We start from the raw sequence: 24,869 nt of genomic DNA on the forward strand, positions 1-24,869 counted from the left end.
CGTCCTAATTTCTGAAGATTTGAATTTGAATGCTTAAAAAGATCACTTTGTTTTAGTCAAGCTGGCTAAGTTTGGTCTGTGAATTTCATATTATAAAGAGTTTAGAAAATTCAGGATCGAGTAAGTTTATTCTTTTTTTTTTTTTTTTTACATGATATAGGTTTATATAAATTAAAGTTTTTTTTTTTTTAAACAAACGATATTATCTATATTAGGGGTGGGAGGTGAGCTAGGTCTCACAATGGACTAGCAATAATATGGTTCAAATTCGCCTTCAGCGAGAATCAAATTTAAGATCTCTCACTTACAAGTGAGGAGGAATACCACTAAATTGTAGTACTAAGTGACATTTTTTTTTCTTTTGCTTGGAAGAAAAAAGTTCTATTGAACGCAGAAAGTGAACGTGGATAAATTTTCCAGCGTGTTGGGAATAAGGCCCGATACAGTTAGTGTCATAATAAAATTGATTGAATTTTTTTTTTTTTTTTTTTAAGTTTTCAATAAATTGTACTGTTACACTTTGTGTATTGAAACATGATTTCAACATATGAAAAAATCTCGTGAATGAGGTCTTATCTTTATATATCTTCTTTATATATAAAGCCAACAACCCCATTTGGGGTCACAAGCTTCACCAAAAAATTTTAAACAAAAATGCTCCCAAAACAATAAATGTCAAAAGCAGCCCAAAATAATACACCGAATAACACATGATGATCCATGATTTGCTGACATGTTTTACGCGTTTGAGATTATTTGATGAATTTGGAAAAGTATGAATGAGTTGACTTTTGAGGCAACTGTAACTGCAGAGGGCTTTCGTTTTCTGACAATTTATATTTCAAGTAGATGCAAATGACCTGGTCTAAACGTATGAACTTGTTCTCTTTGAGTTTTCTTAGTAGACATCAACTTTTGATGCCTGATGGGGTTTCTTGCACGGTTTATCTCGCGTTTCTTTTCTCGTCGGAGCAATGACGGTGATCAAAACAAGACCAGATGCAACCGCACAGCACAAAGCCAGAACCGGGCCTTTGCGGAAGGCTTCTGCCGTCGGTTTTCACTCAGCGAGATGAGAGCAGCAACTCGATGTTTCAGCAACAGCTTACGTATTGCTTCAGATGGCTACGGCTCGGTGTACAAAGGTACTATCGACAGCGACAACGTGGTTGCAATCAAACGCTTTGTGGGAGATTCAAAAGAGCAGTTCAGGACGGAGGTGCAGCTACTTTGCCAGCTGCGCCACCCAAACATTATCTCCATCATCGGATTCTGCGAAGAAAAAGAAGAGTGCCTCATCGTTTACAACTACATGTCCAATGGTGCCCTCTCTAAGTACCTGGATAATCCCCTCGATAGGGATCCAGTACTACAACTGTCGTGGAAACAAAGGTTGAATATCTGCATCGGGGTGGCGAGTGCATTACAACACCTCCACACCGGGGTTAAGCATTCTATTGTCCATCGATTTGTGAATAGTTCCAATATTCTATTGGATGAACAGTTCGTGCCAAAGCTTTCCGACTTTGGGAGGTGCATGACGGGCCCTCGTACTCTGTCGAATGGATTAATTAGATGGGACTCCGTGACGGTAGATGGTACATACGGTTGTATTGCTCCAGAGGCTTTCTCTGGCCAACTCACGGAAAAATCTGATGTCTACTCATTTGGATTGGTGTTATTGGAAGCCTTGTGTGGAAAATCTCGGCCGGTAGATATTTTGAATTCACTGAAAACGGGTGAAACTTCTCTTGATATGATCGATCCATTTCTGACGAGACAAATAGCTCCGGACTGTTTGAAGAAATTTGTGGACATCATCCAGAGATGTGTTCGCCCTAGCGGAGCTGAACGGCACACAATGGGGGAAGTGGAGGTGGAACTAGAGAACGCACTACAGCTGCAGGAAAGTGCAGATGCCGTCAAACAGCCCTTCTCTATCAATTCCTGAAATCAGTGATGATTTCTCCTCTTTGGATATGTGTCCACGGACTCCACGCCATCCAGTAGTTAGCTCCACTGGGTCTGCTGACCTTGATTCAAATAGTTATGATCTTCCAGTACTTTCTGATAGCTTTGAATTCGAATATTCTAGCTGGTAAACAATAATTTAGAGAAATGTGATGCTGTTAAGTATAGTTTGTCTTGTATTTTTTTTGTATTAGCTAGCACTTGTATTGTCACGAATCCAATATCAGCATTACTTGATTTGATTAATAATTTCAAGCTACCAGTCGTTGGGTAATTGTATGTTGAGTTTGAGCTTTAATATGAAATTTTCAAGCTCATCCAATTCAATATTCATCGCTATAGCATTACTTGCATCCCAATCCAACTCAAAGGTTGCCCAGTTTCAAAGAAATTCCTTGGGTTTGAATTTTCTCGCGTTGTCTTTCCGTGTCAGCATTACCAACTTGCCATGTACACGCGTATGAATAGCAGGAATTATAGTAACCACCAAATGCTTCAGCGACAAGTCATATCGGTAATGGTACCTAGAGCTCAGTCTGTAAATTAAGCGTACATCAACGATGGTGCTACTGTTCCTCTCATCACGTTCTACGACTAGATGTCCAACGCTGACCTCTGTTCCAGCCTATGATTGATCCATTTCTGGTGGGAAAAGTAGCTCCACATTGTTTAAGAAAATTTATGAACATCGCTAATAGATGTGCACGCTGACAGGAGCTGGACAGCCCAGGATGGGTGAAATGGAGGTGGAACTTGAGTGCGCACTGGAGCTGCAAGGGAGCGGAGATGCCGCCAACCAGCTCAAGGAGTCGGGGACAACTACAACCACTTCTCTTGCCCCTCCTCCTCCTCCTGTCCATTACATGGAAGACTATACCAACTAAGATACATCATTTACGGAGATCAATGAAAATTTCTCAAATATATATTTGCGAGAGTGGCTGTGAGATTCATTCGGTACTGATTTGTGAGTGCATAAGAGTAGCTATTACTTCTCACTACAAGAACCTTACAAAAGGTACAATGAAATAACCAATGAAGAAATAAACTCTTTTCTTTTACATTCTTCAACAATTCTTACCGAATTAACTTCAGTTGCGAACTACAATGGACGGTACGTGTTGCACTTTGTAAAAATTCTCTCCTTCACTTCCAATGTTGATCTTGAATAGGCATCCGTATATCTCCAATTCCTGAAGTGTTTTCACAAACCTCAGAGAATCCGGAATCGTCTTCAGTTTGGTGCAATTTGATATTTCCAAACGACAAAGACTAGGCATGGCTCCTTCTTCCATCGTCCAATCCTCTAACTTAGAAAACCCTCGGAGGAGTAGAGACCTGAGTTTTGGGAAACCTTGGTTAGAGCAGACCATTTTCTTCCCCATGAACATTTGCCATCCACTTAAAATTCTCAAGTTCGGCAGTTTTTCCAGTGTTGGCATTGGATCTTCCTCAAGTTTAGTGCCCCACAACGTTAACTTGGCAAGGTTTGGAGGGAACTGATGGTATTCTGGCAGCTTCTCTATCCGCCCTTGCACGTGCAATTTTTGAAGACGGCGACAACTTAACATTACTTGTCTAACATCAACAACCTCATCAGGGAATGAAAGTGTCTCACTCGTCAAGGACAAAGACTCGAGGCAGCTTAACGTTCTGCTTTGGGGATTGAAAATTTTCATCAAACTATTGAAATGTTTTGGATCATTCAACACCAATTTTCTAAGATTGGTCAACTTTCGAAGATCTTCTACGTCACATTTGTTTGCAGGAAAGTTTACGAGTGTCTGCAAGTTAATCAGATTTCCCAGTTGCAGCTTATCAACTGCATTGCCACACCATTTGGGAAGATATAAATGTCTTAGCCCTTCCATCTTCCAAATCACATTTGGAATTTGCACTGTCGGGTCCCAACTCAATTTGCTTATGGTTTGCAAATTTAGAGTTTTCAAGTGGATCAAATTGCCGATGGATGATGGCAATGCTTGTATACGTGTTTTCTTCAAACTTAGAAACTGCAACTGAACCAAGCCCCCGATATCTTTAGGTAACTTTTCGTACGGTCCCTTGACACCTTCAAGGTCGAGAACTTTGAGCATTTTGAACTCCAAAATTGTTTTTGTAAGCTGCCAACTTACCAATCTACACTTGCTTGCATGGAAATATACAAGTGACCTGAGACTGAGGCTGGAATCTTCTTTGTATTTAGACGGGATAAGATTATCAACATGTGAAGGTAAGAAGACAGCAAGTCTGCGAGTTTTACCAGTTGATGTTGCTTCAGAAAGCATGCGAGAAGAAGAAGAATCCACCATCATACCTTCATCCGAATAGTGAACATTCTGGAGAAAATTTTCCTGCTTTGCTTTCGACAAGCACAAGTCACGCATAAGATCATGCAGGCGGCAAGTTTTAATTCTTCCGGTTGAGCTGAGAGCTCCCACTTGAACCATACACCTATTAATCAAGTAACCCAAGTAGCGTTCTGCAACATCCTCTATTGTTTCATCTCCCTCTGCTTCATGGTGTGGCGATACAATGCCTTCTGCAATCCATAATTGAACCAGTTTTCTCCTCGGAATTTCAAAATCTTCCGGAAAATGGCTCAAATAAAGGAAACAGGGTTTCAGTTGGAAAGGCAAATCATGATAACTCAAAGCCAAAACCTCAGGTACCGTAGAGTGCTGCTCATGCCCTTTGGCTCGCTTTAGATATGAAAGAATATCTCTGAGGACGATATCCCACTCGTGCACTGTTTCTTTAGTGGCCAAAAGTCCTCCAAGCACAACAATGGCCAAAGGCAAGCCAGCACACTTTTTCACCATTTCCCTCCCTAACTGCTCCTTATCTATGCTTCTGGTAAAATCTGCAATATTAAGGAAGAAAACAATTTAGCAAAACTCTCTCAGTTGGGAATAGCAATCCTATACGAAAATGTGTTGAAATTGAGTATGCACATAAAGGGATCAACAACTAAACAACATATGTAGGTTCGCTTAATTCGAGTTGGACACCGTTGTTTTTTGTTTTGAAATCGTTCAAATATATCTTGCAAGAAGAGAAGTTATTAATTTCTTGGTTAGTGTCATATTAAGTTTCTAACTAGTTAGCACTTGAAACTATTTATGTATAATTGGGAAATGCATAATAAATTGGAATGGTAAACTACCCGGATCACCATTTCTTGGAAATGCCTTCTTCTGAAGCAACTCCCAACCCTCTTCTTCAGTTAAGTTCCTCGGCTCATGAAGACCGCTTCGGTCTACAAAGGAAGCTAAGTCCTTGTTACGAGTTGTAAGCAATATTCTGCTGCACCCTTTTCCCGACGATGGAAAGGCAGGACTTAGAATTTTCCAGGCCTCAATCGACCAAATGTCATCAAGAACCACCAAATATTTCTTCTCTATTTGAACTTGATAAAGCTTCTTTGCAAGCTCTTCGTCTCTCAATTTCAAAATGTGATCCCTCTCCTCTTTCGACGGAGAGGTTAGCTTAATCAGAATGCCTTCCCAAACATCTCTTGGTTTGCATTGTTGAGATATGTAAGCCCACGCAGAACCGTCAAAATACCGCCTAACATGATCATTGCGGTAAACTTCCTTGGCGAGAGTGGTCTTCCCCAACCCGCCCATCCCACAGATGGACACAACTCGACCTTGTTTTTCTTCACTCATGAGCTCCGCCACTAGTTCGTTTATGTTTCCTTGTAAACCAACGATATGGTCATCAATAACATGGGAATAAGACCACCTCAATTGTTTTTGCTTCTCAAACGCAATACTCGATGAGCCTTGATGATCTCTTACAACAGTCAAGCCGTAAGTTTGTGTACTTCTAGTAAGGTCAGAAATTCTAGCTTTGATGGCCTCAATCTCAGACCCAACTCCATAAAGGTTTGAAGCCCGGCTGAAAAAACAAGCGTACCTTTTTAGCGGATTGGAAATTGGTGGTGCAATTTTGATGGTGAAACTTCCAATGACATCCTCTGCATCATAAGCAACTTCTCTAATCTCGGAAACCCAATTCCGAATGCTTTCATCCTCGTCTTGCCTCTTATCGGCATCTTTCAAGAAGCATTGCATCCGACTCAGTTCGACTCGGATCTGCTCGACGTTTTGCTTGACCCCGTGTAAGAAGGTGGCTTTTTCAATCAGCAGGTCCCCAAGCCTGTCAACAACAAAGGATACCACAGACTCTGCCATGCTTCGTGCTTGCTAGCTACTTCCTGATCCTCAAAATTACAGCAAAACAAAGGTTGATTTTGCACACACGAGAAAAGAAGAAGAAAAAAAGCTCTTCCCTTCTTTCTTTCTTTGTTTCTTTCTTTGTGATTTGTATAACCAACTGGCAATTATTTTGATATTTTCCACCGTCCAAGTTTCATTCAGTGAAGAGAGAAGAAAAAATAATTGGAAACAAGACCGAGTCTCTCATTCAGTAGGTAATTATTGGGAAGCTTCTTAGCTATATATCCCGAGTTTATATCCGTTTGTGTCTATCTCTCTGTCGTTACAAGGGGAGATACAGCAGGAAGTTTCTCTCCACTTGTTGGGAGGGTGGTGAATGGTCCAATCTGGCGTGCGTGACTGGAAATATTTTGATGTGGGGCTGGGGCTATTCTATCATCATATAGTATCCGCACAGCCCTTCAATTATTTTCCACTTTAAAGTAAATTAATATTTGAGAGCAACGCGTGAGGTCCTTGTCATATCTGTGTGTCCATGTACACATACATATACAGCCTCATTCCGTCAAAGATGATCTCTTCTAAAAAATCACCAAAATTTAGAACTTTATAACAGTTGGATTTAATGGTAGTCATTTTAAGTGTTTATTTTTAGAACCGTATTCATTCATTTTCTTCCTTATGAATGTAGTGCTCATTCCATAACATTTTTCAACAATTCAATTGTCTATATTTTAGTACACATCATTCATAGATCACCTTTGTAAAAATTTAGACAAATTCAAAAATATTAAGACATCCAATTGTAGTGAAGAAATGAACGAATACGGTTTTTCAAAGAAATAATATTACGATTACCATTTAATCCAACGGTCAAATGATTTTGAATCTGAGTGATTTTTGTAGAGATAATCTTTGAGGAAAAACTTAAAAGATGGTTTGATCGTTGAAATCTGATATAGAGTAAGACGTACACAGGATCCCTCAACGGTCGTGCCAAAGGAAGAATCTTCCCAACAATTACCCAAGAATCTCGGGATATATAGCTAAGAATCTTCCCAATGGAAGGCATCAAGACTAGTTAGCCAACGCGGTTTAAACGAATTAAGATCCATGTTATATTTCTGTTCTATGGATTATGGGATTTAGTAGTAGTACCGCACAGTCAGTTATGTCACGTTTCTTCAATAATTTGTGGAAGAAATGTGCACCATATTCATCTGATCATAGAAGAAAACCTACAGATACAGATCGAGATGAAGCTAAATGGGCGTTTCCAGAAGAATTGTGTCGTCGGTTTTCATTCGCGGAGATCATAGCAACAACTCAAAACTTCAATAAAAGGCTAGGGAGGGGCAATGCAGATGTCTACCTAGGATACACCAATCTCAACGGGGTAACTTCCACGGTTGCAATCAAACGCATCCGCGGTGCACATTTCGATATTCAGCAGGGACGCGAGTTCAAGGCAGAGGTGCAGCTCCTGTGCCAGTTGCGCCACCCCAATGTCATCTCTCTAACCGGATTCTGCCAAGACAAGGTAGAGTATGCCATTGTTTACGACTACATGTCCAACGGTTCTCTCTCTGATTCTCTTTTCAATCCTTATAACAATAATAAGAATCCGTTGTCTTGGAAGCAAAGGCTGAATATCTGCATTGGAGTGGCTCGCGCAATACACTACCTTCACGCAGGGGTTAAACATGCTGTCATCCACCGAGACGTCAAATGCGACAACATACTATTGGACCAAAACTTAGAGGCCAAGCTTTCTAACTTCCGGCTGTCCAAGTTGGGTCCTCCTTCTTTGTCAAATGCGTTAATCAGATTGAACTCTGATTCCGGGGTGTCAGGTTCAGTCGGATATCTTGATCCAGAGTATCTTATGTCTTACCAGCTTACGGAAAAATCTGATGTCTTCTCGTTTGGTGTGGTGTTATTCGAAGTTTTGCATGCCAATTCAAGAGTGATACTACAAAGACATATGGCTCGTCCAGCTGATATTCTAGACCCATTTCTCATGGGAAAAATAGCTCCCGATTGTTTGATAAAATTTTTGGACATCGTCCGCCCTACAGGAGCCCAACGGCCCAAGATGGGTGAAGTGGAGGTGGAACTTGAGCTTGCACTGGAGCTGCAGGAGAGAGCAGATGCCGAAAAGGAGCTGAGGACAACTAGCACTCCTCTTGATCAGCCTGCCGACTGTGCCTACGGTTATGAAGGGATATCAGTTTCCGACTTTAATGAGACTTTCTCATCTCTATTCATGAGTAGACACAGTCCAGTAGTTAGCCCAACCAGGTCTGCTGATTTTTCAGTACTTTCTGATGACGACGGTAGCTCTGAATTCGAATATTCTGGCCGGTAAATAATTAAAGTTTATGTAGAAAAACGCGATGCTGTTGGGAAAAAAAGGAAAAAAAAAAAAAAAAAACTATCGAATGTTTATTAGTCTTGTGTTTCTTGTATTAGTTTAATTGAATTTCGAATTGAAATTGGGGTGTGGCTTCCTAGCTAGCTAGCTAGCTACCAGTCGTTGGGTAGGTTTGAATGTTGAGTTTTAGGTTTGATATGAATTTTTCAAGCTCCTCAAATACAATACGCATCTGTCTGCTGCTTTGACAGCGCCATTTACGACGTGTCTGTTTTGTGACGTCTGCGTTGCTGGCATCCCAATCCAAGTCAAAGTCTGGCCAGTTTCGAAGAAATTAATTGGTTCTGAATTTTCTCGCATTTCTTTCCATGTCCCCATTACGAATTCACCCCATATGTATGCGTGAGTCTCTTCTGAGTTGGAAAAGTATGTTGAGTTGACTTTGGGGATGCCGCTTCAATAGTGAGTCCTCTTGGCCCAGGAGTGCCAAGACTTATGATCATCATCAATTGATTCTTAATGTCTAAATCTAAGATTTTGAGCTCCTGATCTTGGAATTAGACAACATTTAGCACAATGATGGGTTTCAGTACCACTGCAGAGTCCGCCTCATGTTTCTTCTTCTCTTCATGGAAGAAACTAGCGTCATGGGATAAAAGTAGAAAACGCAGACCAAGCCAAGACTGGGCCTTTATGGAGGAATTATGCCGCCGATTTTCGCTAGCTGAGATCATAGCAGCCACTGAATGCTTCAACGACAAGTTCCATATTGGTGGCAGTGCCGTGAGCTCAGTCTATAAAGGGTACATCAACGGCGGGGCAACTGTTGTTGCAATCAAGCGATTTACAGGCAGTAGACTAGACTTCAGGAATGAGGTGCTGCTGTCCTGCCAGCTGCGCCACCCCAACCTTCTCCCTGTTATTGGATTCTGTGAAGAAAAGGAGCAACTCATCCTTGTCTACGACTACATGGCCAAAGGTACCCTCTCTTCTAAGCTGTTCAAAAGAGCGGATCTTGATCCGCTGCCCTGGAGGCAGAGGCTGAACATATGTATCGGGATAGCACGCGCATTGCATTATCTCCATGCAGGGCTAAAACATGCTATTGTCCACCGCGACATGAAATGCTCCATCATACTATTGGATGAAAAGTTCGAAGCAAGGGTTTCAAACTTATTAACGTTCAAGATGGGTCCTCCTAGTTTGTCAAATAAATTCATACGAGTGACCTCTGATAGGATCGTGGGCACTTTCGGGTATATTGATCCCGAGTATATCCATTTGGAACAATTTACAGAAAAATCTGATGTCTACTCGTTTGGAATGGTGCTGCTGGAAGTGTTGACTGCCAAATGGGCAAAAGAGTTTCATACATACACAGGCAGGCCGGACACCTTATGCGATATAATGGACCCTTCTTTGAGGGGTAAAATAGCTCCTGATTGTTTGCAAAAATTTATGGATATCGTTTATAGATGTGTAAGTCCTACAGGAGCAGCGCGACCCTCAGTAGGCGAAGTGCAAGTGGAACTCGAGTGCGCACTGGAGCTGCAAGACAGCGCAGATGCCAAGAAGGACGCTTCCCTTGGTCTTGCAGGTGACTATAGCTACCAAGGGATGTCAATTTGTGAAATTGATGATATTTTCTCATTTTTGTTTAGGCAGCTCACAACTTCGGATGTCAGCTCTTTGTTTGAATAATAGCATTGATTTTTCTGCTTTCCGACAGGGCAACAATAATGTAGACCTTTTTATGCGTACACACTTAATTATCAGTGTTGAGCCATTTTGTAGTTGGGGTGAAGGGTTGTTAAAGAGGGTTAGGGTTAGATTTCCGTTTTTTTTTTTTTTTTTTTTTTTTTTTGAGCAAACGAGAGAGAGGTTGGGTTTAGCCTCACAATGAGCTAGCAATAATGTGGTTCAAATATTGAACCTAAGACATTTACTTACAAAGTGAAAAGGGGTACCAATAGATCGCAGTACTAAGTAGCAGGTTTTGGATTTCTCATGTATACCACCCACCGCGTATCCTTTTTATTAGAACACACAATGGGTATCTTCTTGTATTTGCGAATTTTTCAAGTTTTCATGTTTGTTTCCTTTTTTTACTGTTTGGAATTAATTGTGTTAATCTCGCTATCAGATGGACTAATACGATGTACTTGATGACAATAACAAAAATAGAAATCAATAAGGAAAATAAACAAATGTAAAAAAGTATTAGAACATTTCCATTTTTCTTGTTTCTTAACTTGTAAGGTAATCTAAAACAAAAATAGAAGTTGGAACTATATAATTAACCGGGTTAAGCTAGGAAACCATACTCTACATGCATGGCGACACATCTTTTTTGTTTTTTCACGCAATTGATAGGGGGAATTCATGAATTCGAAACCCTAGGTCCAAGAATCAGGGTGCATGTTCAAGAAAAACACGAGTCCCCTATTCGTTAATGTCTATATGTTTTTTACTAAATTGTTTCATTTCTTAAAACTAATTAAGCCTTTAAAGATTATTTTATCAATCGTGCGCCCCTCTATTACTTTGTATAACTTGTTTTTACGGTGGCGTTAGTGTTTGTTACTTGAATATATAGCTCGACAAAGACAATTAATCTCCTAGTCTAGTCATCTACACACACTTGAGTTTATTTCCTTGATTCCCAAATTCTTAAATTTTGTGTTGTGTTTTAAAATTTGACTTTACATTCTACGTACTTATTATCTGATGAGTAATTATAAAAAGATACCAATTTTTTAGATTACATTTACAAATCATCAATAAAAAATAAGTACGCAAACACAACGTATTTGAGTATCTACCACTCACTATAAGTAGTTAGCAAATAAAAAGAAGAATAAAAGAAAGATATTTAAAATATTATCCGAGATAAATTAAGTTCATTGCGGTGTCCTAAACCAATTTGACCAGATGCTATGCGATAATTTAAGTCGTGCAAGCAAATATTTTGAATTTTCTTATGATTTGATGACTCGACACGTACCACCAATGAAAATGCGACGTAGCAATCCCTTTCATATCTTCAAGCCGATGATTCTGACTAGAGCACAATATTGCTGACCTTGACAAGTTTGGACATCGATACGAAATTCACGCCAAACCTAATCTCCTTTTTTTTCTTTTTTTTTTTTTTGTTGATTTAGTAAAGGATCAAAGAGCTCAAGCTAGCTTGCTTACTTATTGCTTGCTCTAAGATTTCGAAAGAAAAACTAAAACTCCATTAACCAGATATAATGGAACTGTTTTCTTTCTATTATTTCCTCTATGCATGCCTGTGTGTGTCCCTATTTTATCAACCAACACAGGCTCAGCAGGAATACCTCAACAACACACACTTCAACTGCTCCAGTAACCCTGCCATATCAAAAGGGTACCTCTGTGATGGCAGTGTCAAGTCCTGCCAGTCCTTCGTCACGTTCAGATCGCGGCCACCCCATGACACCGCCATCAGCATCGCCACTCTCCTCGCCTCCGAAGCCTCAGAGATTGCCTCAGTTAACAAGGTTTCAGCAAGTGACAAGATTCCAAGCAACAGGTTGGTTGTAGTTCCAGTTTCTTGTTCATGTTCGGGCAATATCTTCCAGCACTTCTCTCCTTACACCGTGACAGAAGGCGATACGTATTATTGGACGGCCCTCGGCACTTTCCAAGGCCTGACTACATGTCAGTCTCTGATAGGTCAGAATTACTACGACCCTGAAGAGATTCCGGTGGGAGCAGTGTTAACAGTTCCGGTGAGATGCGCTTGTCCAAGCGAAAATCAAACTGCAGAAGGGATTACATCCCTGCTGACATATATAGTAGCCATGAACGATACAGTTACAACAATCGGAGAGATACTTGGGGTCAACAGTCAAAGTATACTGGAGGCAAATTTGTTGTCCCGGGACAGCATTATCGACCCTAATACAACTGTTCTTGTTCCCCTCAAAAGCAAGAAATGCCCTACTTCTGATGGTAATTTCGTTGCAGATGGGAGTATCCTAGAAAATGTCGATTGCATTCGCAACGGCAAAAAGTTTCCGGCGAAGTTGGTCACGCTGCTAGGTATATATATCTATCCTCTATATCTTACACAGTCTAGCAGGCCGACGTACAAAAATGCATCGATGTAATTAGTAGTAAAATTATTCATTACATGTCGTATTTTATTTTGTCACGTTTCAAATGTCGGACTTTACATTCTTCTAACAACTATGTCTGTGTGTAGTACTCGAATTTTCAACTTGACGTGAGCTAATTGGTTTTTTCTTTGTTGTCTAATTTACTTGACAGGTATTGGGATTGGGTTTGCATTCATATGCGTGTTCCTTTTATGCTACTATTTATATCAATGCCTGAAGAGAAGGAGAACCAAAACCCGTAAGGAGAAATTTTTCAAGCAAAATGGGGGCTTCCTGTTGCGAGAAAAATTCTCATCTTATGGAATTAGTAGCAATGCAAAACTATTTACTGCAGAGGAGTTGGAGAGAGCAACAGATAACTACAACAAGAGCCGGTTTCTAGGGGAAGGAGGTTATGGCACAGTTTATAAAGGGATGTTACCTGACGGTACCATAGTAGCGGTTAAAAGGTCAAGGGCGATAGACGAAAATCAGATTGAGCAATTCATCAATGAAGTTGTCATTCTAACTCAAATCAATCATCGAAACATCGTGAAATTGCTTGGTTGTTGCTTGGAGACGGAGGTTCCATTGCTAGTATACGAGTATATTTCTAATGGAACTCTCACCCATCATATCCGTCAGAAGAAAGACTCCACCGAATCATCACTTTCGTGGGATTACCGTTTAAGGATCGCTTGTGAAGTTGCCGGAGCAATAGCTTATATGCACTCAGCAGCTTCAATCCCCATCTATCATAGAGACATCAAGTCGTCTAACATACTTCTAGACCATAACTACAGTGCTAAAGTATCCGACTTTGGGACTTCCAAATCAGTTCCCCTTGACAAAACTCACTTGACGACACAAGTACAGGGGACTTTCGGGTACATGGATCCCGAGTACTTCCAATCTTGTAAGTTCACAGACAGAAGTGATACCTATAGCTTCGGAGTTACGCTCGTGGAGATACTAACTGGACACACCCCATATTCTTTTGCAAAAGATGAAGGAGAAAACCTGGTTGCATCATTCATTTCATTGACGAGGGAAGATGAACTCGTTCAGATTTTGGATCCTCAAGTGGCTAGAGATGCAGATGTTGAGCAAATTCGCACGATTGCAGAGCTTGCAAAGCGGTGTTTGAGGCTGAATGGGGCAAAGAGGCCTAGTATGAAAGAGGTATCAACAGAGTTGGAAGGATTGAGGAACGCTCAAAGATGCCATGAAACGTTCCAAGAAGATCCTATAGAGCAAAGCATTGATTTCCCCATGGAAATTGAATCTGCATCGCTTTGAATTCGAAACACAACTATTTTAATTTGCTTCCCTAGTTTTTGGTAGTTCCATTCAGTACGATGTAACCGGGATTTGTAAGTTAATATTTTGTTGAAATTTAGCAAAGTCGTATCAAATTTTTTAAATTTCTGAAGCTGCGGTCTAGTAGTATTATACTTCTATTAGTGGAATTACAGAGACTAAAACTCGTTAACAAATTGCCTGACTAACAAACTGTGTACACCACCTTTGTACGGCTTCCCGTAAACAAACAGATTTCCACCTGCCAAGCTACCTACGATCATCAGATATAGTCTCTTCAGAAGAACCATCGCTGGCTATAATAATTACGTCTTCTTGTTTACCGTCACGACGAGAATGATCCCTTCTCTGTTTCCCCGTCCCAAGTCCTACCGATGAGTAGTTGAAAAGAGGAGCATTTACTCTTAAACCACCACATGTAACCTTCATTTCATTCCTTGGTGCCAAATGTGATTCCCGACGATCAAAACCAGCAAGGGTGACATTCAACCTGTCTGAATGAGCAATTGATGAAACAGTTGAAGGCACATTTGGGGGTGGAGAAGCAACAGCTTCTCTGAGCCAGTGGGGCAAATTTCCCTGTGCTCCAGTGCAAGTTGTGGGGACATCAGTCGATAATAACTCACCCCTCCGAATTCTTCTACTTCTATTTAGAATACTAAATTCATCATCTTCATGTGTGTCCCTTCCCATTTCAAAACGTGATGTCCTCTTTGTGTAACCAAGAGGCCTCCGGTGGTTTTCATTGCCATTGTTGCAAGTATAAGCCGACTTGAATAGTGGCCTCCTCGAGACATCACCTCCTCTACAAGCATCAACATCGCCAAGTGAAACTTGGGTCATGTCTGCTGTATTTTCTTTCCATATTCCTCTTTTTGGACCCGAGAAATAGTTGCATCCCAATTGGGGAACACAAATGCCACTAAAAAGTTTTGATTGTTCCTCTTCCCACTGCTCAGCTAAGTCCCTTTCCACCCTCCGTGGTGAGAAGTGCAATCTTGGATCCCTTAACATAGCATTCCAATTGTCCCGTCCATATCTTCTCACGCCCATCCATAGAAAATCCAACTCTTCTTCAGACCACATGGTATTATATGGCATATATTTGTCATGAAAACCACCCTTTTCATTCAAAGCTTTTACTTGGCTTACTACACTGTCATACATAAGCTTGTGCCTCAAAACTGATGATAAACGGCTTGAAGAAGATTGGAGCGCTGCATCTCGGATGAATTCTCTTGTTCCAATGATGGAGTTCAAGAAGGGAGATGTATTGAAGCAGGTATTGGCAGCACATCCTGCAAATACAGGTTTTTCTGTTAAGGATGGACCCAAAAACATAGGAGATCCTTGTTTTGGTTGATCATGTTGGCCTCCCAACTGAAGAACTTTTCTCCGTTCTGTAGCTATAGAAGCAACTACCTCAGGATGTGTTATCACAGGGCAAAAAATGTCACTGGTTTTTTCTTCTGGAAACAGCTGAAATGATATAAACTAAAATTATTTGGCAGGCAAACTAATCCCAAATATTCAAACAAGAAGACTTTCAAAACGTACCTGCAGACATTTATTTTTGGAAGTATATTCCTCGGAAATCAGAGAACCAACTTTATCATCATCATCTTTGCCTCTGGCACCAACTTCTAAAAATTCAAATCTATCTCTGTGTAATTGTGAGGCTTGAGTTTCCACTCTTCCAGTTCTCTCAGCCAACATTTGTGGAGGAGACAGTTTATGTAATACAGCGGCATGATTTCTGCTAGTAGAATCCAACGAGTCCCCCACAGTTTTTGGCACATCAGCGTCAGGTTGCTTAGCAGGACTCAAGTTTAAGTCAAAATTGCAGTCCACGGTGCCGCATGAATCTGCTAGTAAGAATGTCTTGTCAGTTAAAATGGAATGTGAATTAATAGTGTTACTGGTTCAATAATGCATGCCTAGAAATTTATGAAGTCTTACCAGTTGGGATAACAGACAGGTCCAAGTAAGGAAGTGATCTGCCTAAACGAGGGATTTCTGTCGCTTTAAGATCATCACTTGACAAAACTTGAGCTTCGTCTATGGAGTGCTTCAAATCTGTCTCATGATTTACTGAGCAGTTTTCAGGGGAAGTTTCGTCACATGAAGCGGCATTAGCACAAACAGAATTACTCAATTTGGTTACCAATGAGCAATTGTTTTCCACAGGCACAGATTTTCTTTGTATATCAGACTTATCTGTATCCTTTCTTCTTTTTTTCCTTCGGCAGAAAGTAATCAACGGGGCAGTCGACTTGGTCTGCACAGCTGAATCACCACATGAGTTGTCTACCTTATTTTTAGAGAGTGAATCAGTGTCTTCCAGGTTTGATACATTCAATCTTAGTGATATACCAACACATTTAGAGCCACTTTTTCTTTCAAATGATGATGATGATGATTTCGGTCGGACAAAATCAGTAGTCATTTCAGTGGCATTCCCTGTCAACCTGCAAACTAACCTCCCTCCAACATTACTATCATCAACCAACGCTTCACTATTAGTATTTGAGGATGAGCCAACTTTCTGGTGACTTGACTTATTCTCCAATGATAGGTCCATAGAAGACGATCCATACGCATCCCTTTCGGAGGGACCCTCATTGAGACTTGTCAGAAATTTATGGGAATTAATTGTCAATTGTCTCGGCTCAGATACTTTAACTTGTTTCTTATCCTCCAGTCTGCTATAGTCTTTGGCTGAACGCTCTTCAATCAAATGAACTTGCAAGTCTTCTCTACATGGAGAAGTATCACTCGGAGCAACAAAAAGAGCATCATGGCACTCATGTCCCTCTACAAGATCTTTTCTTGATTGCCGCTTTCGCTTGTACGTTAAAATCACGTTGGTCCCTGACATTTAAGCTTCTCAAGAGAAATCTTGCAGCAATTCCAAACCTTAAGACCCCATCCAAAAACACACTTCTACAACACGAAATATCTAGTTCTTCCACTATTCATTAACATTTACAACACAGAAAAACCTGCAAAAGTTAAGGAAGAAGATCTAGTTAACTAAAAAGCAATTTAAAACTCATAAAACACAAGTCAATGACAGATGAAGGCAAAAGATAGATTCCCATTCTATTCCCAAATGGTGATCAGTTTCATAGGGACTGCAGCAGATACCAATGGTACTTGACATTTATAAGCGCTAATATTTGCTAGCTAAAAGCATTTAAATTTGAAAAAAGAAAATCTGTTTAGAATAGTTAAAAACGAGATTTTTGTTCCCACTTCTACTTTTCATATATTCCGTCTCTCTTTTTTCTTCATAGTAATGATATTCATTGTCATCAAACATAGGCCCTATAGTCCATGCCTCCATGTAGAATTCGACTACTTTACTGTAAATCCTTAGTTCTATATGCTAAGGAAGAGCTGCCAATTCAGAATTTATCCAAATCCAAAACCGAAACACGCACACTTACGCTACCCAGCACACGAAAACCATACCTGTTTCCAAACAACACATGCTATACCAAATTAAAACCCATATAACATTCCAATAACACAACTTTTACTTTAATATTCCACTTTGAATTCATGAACTTCAAGGAAAAGCTCAAAATTCAACCAAGAACATAACTTTTACTTCAAGGGAGAGCTGGAAATTCAAAATTTATCCAAATCCAAAACCGAAACACACAAACTTACACTACCTAGCACACGAAAACCATACCTGTTTCCAAACAACACATGCTATACCAAAGTAAAAACATAAAAATTCCAAGAACACAACTTTTACTTTAATATTCCACTTTGAATTCATGAACTTCAAGGAAGAGCTCGAAACTCAACCAAGAACACAACTCTTACCTCAAGGAAGAGCTAGAAATTCAAAATTTACCCAAAACCAAAACACACACACTTACACCACCTAGCACACGAAAACCATACCCCTTTCCAAACAACACATGCTATACCAAATTAAAACCCATAAAACATTCCAAGAACACAACTTTTACTTTAATACTCCACTTTGAATTCATGAACTTCAAGGAAAAGCTCAAAATTCAACCAAGAACACAACTTTTACTTCAAGGAAGAGCTGGAAATTCAAAATTTATCCAAATCCAAAACCGAAACACGCACACTTGCGCTACCTAGCACACGAAAAGCATAGCTGTTTCCAAACAACACATGCTATACCAAATTAAAAAAACATAAAACATTCCAAGAACACAACTTTTACTTTAATATTCCACTTTGAATTCATGAACTTCAAGGAAGAGCTCGAAACTCAACCAAGAACACAACTCTTACTTCAAGGAAGAGCTAAAAATTCAAAATTTACTCAAAACCAAAACCGAAACACGCGCACTTACACTACCTAGCACACGAAAACCATACCTGTTTCCAAGCAACACATGCTATACCAAATTAAAACCCATAAAACATTCCAAGAACACAACTTTTACTTTAGTATTCCACTTTGAATTCATGAACTTCAAGGAAGAGCTCGAAATTCAACCAAGAACACAATTTTTACCTTAACCAAAACCCAACACAAAAGCATACCTGTTTATAAACTAAACATGCTCCACCAAATCAAAACCCATAAAACATTCCAAGAACACCATAAAACATTCCAAGAACACAACTTTTACTTAAATATTCAACTTTGAATTCATGGACTTCTCTCTAAGCTTACAAAATTGCAGAGAACTCCATGTCCTCTGGCAATTCGAGGGCGATTTACACACATTTTCTCACATGGGTTTGCTAATTAAACACCCAAAATGTTCCATTGAGCAGCCAAGCATCATTCCCGTTTAAATTTTCTAAATTTGTTTTTGTTTTCCAGCATTAACCTCGTTTTCCACGAAGCAATTGAAAAATTACCTCATTTTTCAAGAAGCAATAAAAGGAAAATTCTGCAATTTCCACAGACAAACATACACTTGAATAGAAAGCATCAGATAAAAAAAGGGAGATGGATCAAACCGGAGCTCAGCGAAAAAAACGACGTCGAAGCAGTGCACCCACCGCCGGTGAGACCTCTGTTTTTTGTAGAAAAATTTGAGTGCTTTGCTGTTCCTCAGTAGAAAGGCAGAGGGGAGAGAGAGAGAGCATCTATCAGTGAGTGTGAAGTGACAGAGTGACTCATCGAAACGTTTCTTCTTTTTTCGTCTTTTTCGGCTTCTAATTTTAAACGTCTCCCAACCACGAGAGAAGGAACACAGTGACTTTTTAATTTAATAATATAATATAATATCTAATTAAATTTATTTTATATAAATTGCTCTCTTATATTAAAGAATGATTAATATCACGTTTAATGTGAGTTCAAAAAGTACAAAAAATTGTACACTATACATAGATCAACGTATGATAAATTATTAATGTGAAAGAACATCCACTTAACGATCGTGATAGGGTATACTACGAGCTCATTTGAAAGTATTTTTAAATAATTAAAAATGCTTTGAGTGAAAAAGTTTTTTAAAACCAACTTTTAGTAAAAATTTAAGTGGATTTTAAAAAAAACATTTTTAAGGGCTTTTTGCAAAAAATACATATCTAACATTCGGTCAAAAAACACATAATGCTTTTGGAACTCAAAATCAATTTTATTAAAAGTGCTTTCAGACATTTTAAAAGCACTTTTAAGGAACCCTATAACGGTGACATATTATGAAAATTGTAGAATAGATATATAATATTGTATACCAAACGTCAATGGATATACTATCCTCAATATCGTGAGAATATGCTCATGTCATATAAATTTGTTCTCTCTATCTTGCACGGTTTAACATTAGTTTGATGTAGTTTAGTCAAAAGTGATGTTATCCACACACTCATTTTTACCTCCTACACACCCTTTATTAATTTTTGTGATTTAATTTTTTTCGATTCATTTGATCCGATAGTTAAAAATGAAGAGTCATCATATATATATACATATATACATATATAGGTATGTGTGTGTGTGTGTGTGTGTGTGTGTGTGTAAAACAACGTGCACACATTAACGTCCAAACTAGATGAAAATAACCGAAAACCATGTAAGGTTGGTTCCTACTCAACCAGTAATCATCTGCCTAAGTACACAAATTGCTCTGAATATTTGAATTTAGGCTAGCTTCTTGCCATTGAACAATGAGAGTTCAACCCCAAGAAAACGTGTCAAAGTAGAGCTCAAAACTTTCACAGAACACTGTGCGATACAAATTACAGACGATTTATACATCATACAAGTTTTCAACTTTTTTCCCCAGAGTGCTGCACCCGGACAGCTGAAATCCGATCGTGTAAGCGGGACTCAAATGCATCAGTATGTAACTTACATGTATGGGAGGAGAGAAAAAAGGAGGCTCAATACTATGAAGAGGTACACTTAAGTAAGATATAGAAAGAAGAAGAGGGCAAGGGAGAAGGGAGAGAGATGTAGAGGTTAGATTTAACGATGTAAAGGCAATATGCCCCATTGGTGCAGAAACCCTTCCCCGGTGGTGACTTCTAGGACCAGAAGAACCACCACTGCCAACATAGCTGCTCTTCCGTTCCAAGTCTCGGCACTTTTTGTCCAACCCCATTCCCAAACTGTCACAGGTGCCGGTAGCTCCCTACGCTGTGAATCATATGTCGCTAACAACTCTTCCACACTCCCAAGTGGAACTAAAGACTGCAATAAAATACCCGAAACCACCATCCAAAGACAAACAAATGAAAACTGATACTATAAAACAGCAGGGGCAAACAAATGAAAACTGATACTATTAAGTCAGCTTCTGCCACCACCCATGCACTCAAGCACGCAGACGGCACACACAACACAACATTGTTCAGGAGAGAGTTTACCTGTCGAGCTTCAATATGTGAGACTGCCATAGCTCCAACATATGGCAAGCTCTCAATCACCGCGTCTGCCAAGTCGGAAATGAAGGTGGGTTCACATCCTAGTGCAGGAACACGCCCCCAGACATCTATACCAGATTTCAGAGCCAATTCTTTGTACTCAACATCGATTTCTTCTAGAGTTTCAATATGCTCACTGACAAAGCTGTGGATCAGGCATCAAACTTTAATGACACGGAACTAATTTCCACAATTCATACGTATGTTCGAATGTGGAAGGGGTTTAATGACACGGAACTAATTTCCACAATATGAGAGAGTATGCAGTTAATATACAGCTAGCAATGGGGGAAACAAACGATGACAACAATTACCTTATTGGGACTGCCAGCAACCTTTTAACTCCCTTCTGCCCAAGCTCAATTATTGTCTCATCCGTGTAAGGTTTTAACCACTCCACAGGTCCAACTCTGCTCTGTAAGAACATTCACTAACTATCAACCAAGTCACAGAGAATATATCGTGGATGTATAAGACAGATATGGAATAATAAACAAATCTAAACAAAAAATGATAAGTACATGATATTTGAAAAACCTATCCCTATTCATGAAAGCCCTAACGTATCCCTATTCATGTTTCCTAGGATTTATTTAGATATTATTTCTGATTTTGAATTAGTATTTTGTTTTCTTGTTTATCAAGGATCACTTTCTGATGTACTTCTTTAAGAAAAAAAATCTTAAGTATACATGTGCATAAGGGGCTACAACAACTGCTACTTCTTTTATTTACATAAATATATTGTCCAGAATTGCTTTGCACTCTTCCACCTCTCCATCACTGCGGACTCACATGTCACAACTCAATGGCCACTGCATCTGCACTAAGCAAGTTCTAGTTTCCCTTTCTTCTCATATATTATGATGTTTTGATTCGTTTCATGACTCTTCTCTTCATTTGAATGTACTTACCAGATGGTTTGGAATTTAAAAGACAAAAGGAGCTCTAGATAAAGTGAACTTTAACTACTGATAGTTCTAAATGTGAAGATAATTAAAATCAGATCAAATTAAAAGCACAAATGCACCTGATAGGCAAGGGTGTACGCATTAGTTATTTTTCTCGTTTCCAACTCTTCCATTATCAAATCTATGCATTCCTCCATCTCCGCCTTGTATGGATCACCAGCCTCTTCCACATATGCAAGTGGCACCCCATGCGCGCTAAAGAATATCATTACCTGCAATGCACATTACTAAATAAGCACACTAACATTTACAACAGGATGATATGACAAGTAACTTCGTTTTGGAACTTCAGTGTCAGTAAGAGAAAAGCTACAGCAGAACAGAAAAAAAATTGAATATCATACCGCACATTTATACACCATAACTGTAGTCTCCCGCAGCACTAAAAACTTGCTACAGTAACACTCAACCGCTAAGAAACCACATCCAAATGTGTCATTTTATAATAGAAGAAAGGAAAGTTACAGCGAGATAGCATGCTTTTTGAGGCAGCCTTGTTTGAAAACTTATGAGCAAACATGGGATAATAAGACAATTCCCAATATACCCCACTAAATAGATATTAAAGGAACCTTTGGTCTGCCATGAGAATTGTAAAACCCTATGAGGTAGTTTTTCTTTCATTTAGTTCAAAATGCAGGATAAGTAACTCACTTAGAGACATGAAAATCAATGCAAAAAAGAAGGATTTAACAGTACCTTCTCAGGGCTGTCAAAACGCTGAAGCTCTTTTTCAATCAAATTTGCCATTGCTGTTATGTACCCTTCACGCTGGTACCAAGATGGTATAACTGTGTGCTGCATGTTGACAAGATATTCATCCTCCCTGATGAACTTATCGGGTCAGTTTAAAGATTATAATTTGAGGCACTGATATGGGAAAACATAGTTAGAGTTAGACATCACCGGAATATACTCTCCAAGAGCCGAAGGCTTGAACCACTAGTCGATATTGAAAATTGCGGATAAAGTGGAAGGACAACAAGTTTTGTAATTCCATCTCTTTTTATCTACAACATATTTTTAAAATCAATAACCAGATCCATGAACTTTTAACCCCAATCAAAAATCTAAATCTCATAACACATTTGCATGTTACCTGTGGACTTAACCCAAGACTTGGCAACAGTGCGGAACAACCATAATTATTAAGTGGCACCATAGTTAAAGACAGAAGAGCATGTCTCAAGTAATTTGTGAAGCAAAAATTGAAGTGGAATGATTCAACAAGAACTATATATTTGTTTATTGTACAAGACAACGTAAACTATAATAAGTACATAACTCTGATATCATTGACAGATACATCGAAAATCAAGATGAAAGCATACCAAAATACCTCTTCTATAGCTTCTTCAGTAAATGGATGCCAATAACGCATTCCCACGTACACTTTTGCCGAGACATCCTTCGCATAAAGGGCCTTCCTCAACTCTTCTGCCTGAATGAAGAAAAGAGAACCAAATGAAATTCAGATTAGACAGCATTTCCATCAAGCTCAAAGCGCTACACTTTCTACGATATGCATGCAATTTAAGTTATTTAACAGAACTTGAGGTCAATGTGAAGAGAAAGTTAGAGAGTTCATGCCTGTGCATCAGTTATTCGTCGCAGAGGAGAGCCGCCACCAATGGAGGCGTAGCCTTCTTTACTCTTTGGCGCCCTCAGTGCGGATATAAACTGCGCCAATGGCTTCTGAAGAAACCGAAACAACCTTGGCAGTCTAATGATATCCTGCCCATTTTTCCACACACATTCAAAATCACTACCCAATACAATAAGTTTCAATTTAAATCCACACAAATTAAAGTTACTAAATTCAAATTCACACACTTAAAATTTACTAAATTCAAATTCACACACTTTAAAGTTACTAAATTCAAATTCACACACTTAAAATTTACTAAATTCAAATTCACACACTTTAAAGTTACTAAATTCAGAAATTAAACTCAAAAAATCCCGAAAATAAAAGCCCGAGGAAGTTACCGGGTCGGCGAAGAGGTTAAACAAGAAGGGCTGGACGTCGTCGAGAGTCTCGGGCCCACCGAGGTTAAGCAGCAAGACTCCGACTTTATCATCGCCGTTGATCGGCGTCGTTGCAATATCCAAAGTTTCCGACGCCACCAACGCCTTTAGCGGTGGCAGGGATTTCCGAAGCGAGCTCTTGGAGAGCAGCAGAGCGGATTGCGTCGAGGAGTATCTGGCCACGACGCAATTTCTAGCTGGAGCTGCCAAGGTGTGACTGTGAGAGGCACAGAATAAACCTCCGCGCCGCGGAAGGCGGTGGTCGACGGAGGAGGAGATTGTCCACGGTAGCCTTGCTATGGATTCGGCCGCCATTGTTCGAGGCCTCGACTGAGAGTGAGAGGGCAAGTTGCAGAGTGTACAGAGCAGAGAGAGAAGAACAAGCGGTAGGCGTTTGGCTATGGGTGCTGAGTGCGCCGTTAATACACGTGGCGTGCTTGGAGCCACTCTCACTCACTCTCTCTCTCACTTCTGAGGATTTGAATCCCCATTCAATCGGGTTTGAATCGGACCCGTGACGCTCCCATCATTTAATCCTACCCGGATTCGCGGTAAGAAAAAAAAGGACTTTTTAACTTTAATCCTTTAAGAAAATTTGAAATTTAAGATAAATCTAGTGTTAGATTACATATTGATTATAATCCCTTAATGTATTTTTAGTTCGAAATAATTGGTGAGTATTTTATTTAATGTCTCACATTAAGGGCGATGTATTCAATTGAGAATTTGAAAGACTTTAATGGATTTTTATAGAGTTTAATTGATTTGTATAGATTCCATATAAAATTTTGATCTAATTCTCTCAAAATCTTTTAGGGAGAGGTGAGATTTATGGATGCTTAAAATACACTACGAAATCTCTCTAATTCTCTTTAATTCCTCAACTTTCTCAAATTCTTTAAAAATCAATTTCTAATTGAATACACATGTAATGTTATAAACTTCTTTAAAATCCTAATTGAATACACCCGGATTTCTAAGGATTTAAATAAACTATCTTAAAATTCTAATTGAA

The 24,869-nt window shown here is 39.4% G+C and overlaps 7 protein-coding genes across 7 annotated transcripts; 4 read left to right on the forward strand and 3 right to left on the reverse strand.

The window, feature by feature from the left end:
* Positions 1–841: 841 nt before the first annotated feature.
* Positions 842–2,659, forward strand: LOC137723622 (receptor-like protein kinase ANXUR2). Its single transcript, XM_068462821.1, has one exon. The coding sequence runs from the start codon at positions 926–928 to the stop codon at positions 1,949–1,951; it is 1,026 nt and encodes a 341-aa protein (XP_068318922.1). The 5' UTR covers positions 842–925; the 3' UTR covers positions 1,952–2,659.
* Positions 2,660–2,886: 227 nt separating this feature from the next.
* On the reverse strand, positions 2,887–6,422 carry LOC137723621 (putative disease resistance protein At1g50180). Its single transcript, XM_068462820.1, has 2 exons — positions 5,138–6,422; positions 2,887–4,834 (listed from the first exon to the last, which is right to left on the reverse strand). The coding sequence occupies exons 1-2, from the start codon at positions 6,168–6,170 to the stop codon at positions 3,063–3,065; spliced, it is 2,805 nt and encodes a 934-aa protein (XP_068318921.1). The 5' UTR covers positions 6,171–6,422; the 3' UTR covers positions 2,887–3,062.
* A 618-nt stretch (positions 6,423–7,040) lies between these two features.
* Positions 7,041–8,763, forward strand: LOC137723417 (receptor-like protein kinase FERONIA). The gene has a single exon (XM_068462611.1). The coding sequence runs from the start codon at positions 7,294–7,296 to the stop codon at positions 8,521–8,523; it is 1,230 nt and encodes a 409-aa protein (XP_068318712.1). The 5' UTR covers positions 7,041–7,293; the 3' UTR covers positions 8,524–8,763.
* Positions 8,764–8,955: 192 nt separating this feature from the next.
* On the forward strand, positions 8,956–10,379 carry LOC137723418 (receptor-like protein kinase FERONIA). Its single transcript, XM_068462612.1, has one exon. It carries the CDS (start codon positions 9,106–9,108, stop codon positions 10,228–10,230), a length of 1,125 nt encoding a protein of 374 aa, XP_068318713.1. The 5' UTR covers positions 8,956–9,105; the 3' UTR covers positions 10,231–10,379.
* A 1,190-nt stretch (positions 10,380–11,569) lies between these two features.
* On the forward strand, positions 11,570–14,099 carry LOC137721706 (putative wall-associated receptor kinase-like 16). The gene is made up of 2 exons (XM_068460732.1): positions 11,570–12,597; positions 12,826–14,099. Exons 1-2 carry the CDS (start codon positions 11,784–11,786, stop codon positions 13,950–13,952), a joined length of 1,941 nt encoding a protein of 646 aa, XP_068316833.1. The 5' UTR covers positions 11,570–11,783; the 3' UTR covers positions 13,953–14,099.
* On the reverse strand, positions 14,059–19,130 carry LOC137721705 (uncharacterized). Its single transcript, XM_068460731.1, has 4 exons — positions 18,939–19,130; positions 15,933–16,975; positions 15,531–15,838; positions 14,059–15,452 (listed from the first exon to the last, which is right to left on the reverse strand). The coding sequence occupies exons 2-4, from the start codon at positions 16,849–16,851 to the stop codon at positions 14,223–14,225; spliced, it is 2,457 nt and encodes an 818-aa protein (XP_068316832.1). The 5' UTR covers positions 16,852–16,975; positions 18,939–19,130; the 3' UTR covers positions 14,059–14,222.
* An 858-nt stretch (positions 19,131–19,988) lies between these two features.
* Positions 19,989–24,288, reverse strand: LOC137721710 (ferrochelatase-2, chloroplastic-like). The gene is made up of 9 exons (XM_068460736.1): positions 23,816–24,288; positions 23,417–23,560; positions 23,166–23,267; positions 22,733–22,836; positions 22,526–22,652; positions 21,886–22,038; positions 21,170–21,270; positions 20,799–21,000; positions 19,989–20,622 (listed from the first exon to the last, which is right to left on the reverse strand). Exons 1-9 carry the CDS (start codon positions 24,167–24,169, stop codon positions 20,398–20,400), a joined length of 1,512 nt encoding a protein of 503 aa, XP_068316837.1. The 5' UTR covers positions 24,170–24,288; the 3' UTR covers positions 19,989–20,397.
* Between the last annotated feature and the right edge of the window lie 581 nt (positions 24,289–24,869).

This window comes from Pyrus communis, chromosome 17 (assembly GCF_963583255.1).
Source record: "Pyrus communis chromosome 17, drPyrComm1.1, whole genome shotgun sequence".
Classification (NCBI taxonomy): Eukaryota; Viridiplantae; Streptophyta; class Magnoliopsida; order Rosales; family Rosaceae; genus Pyrus; species Pyrus communis.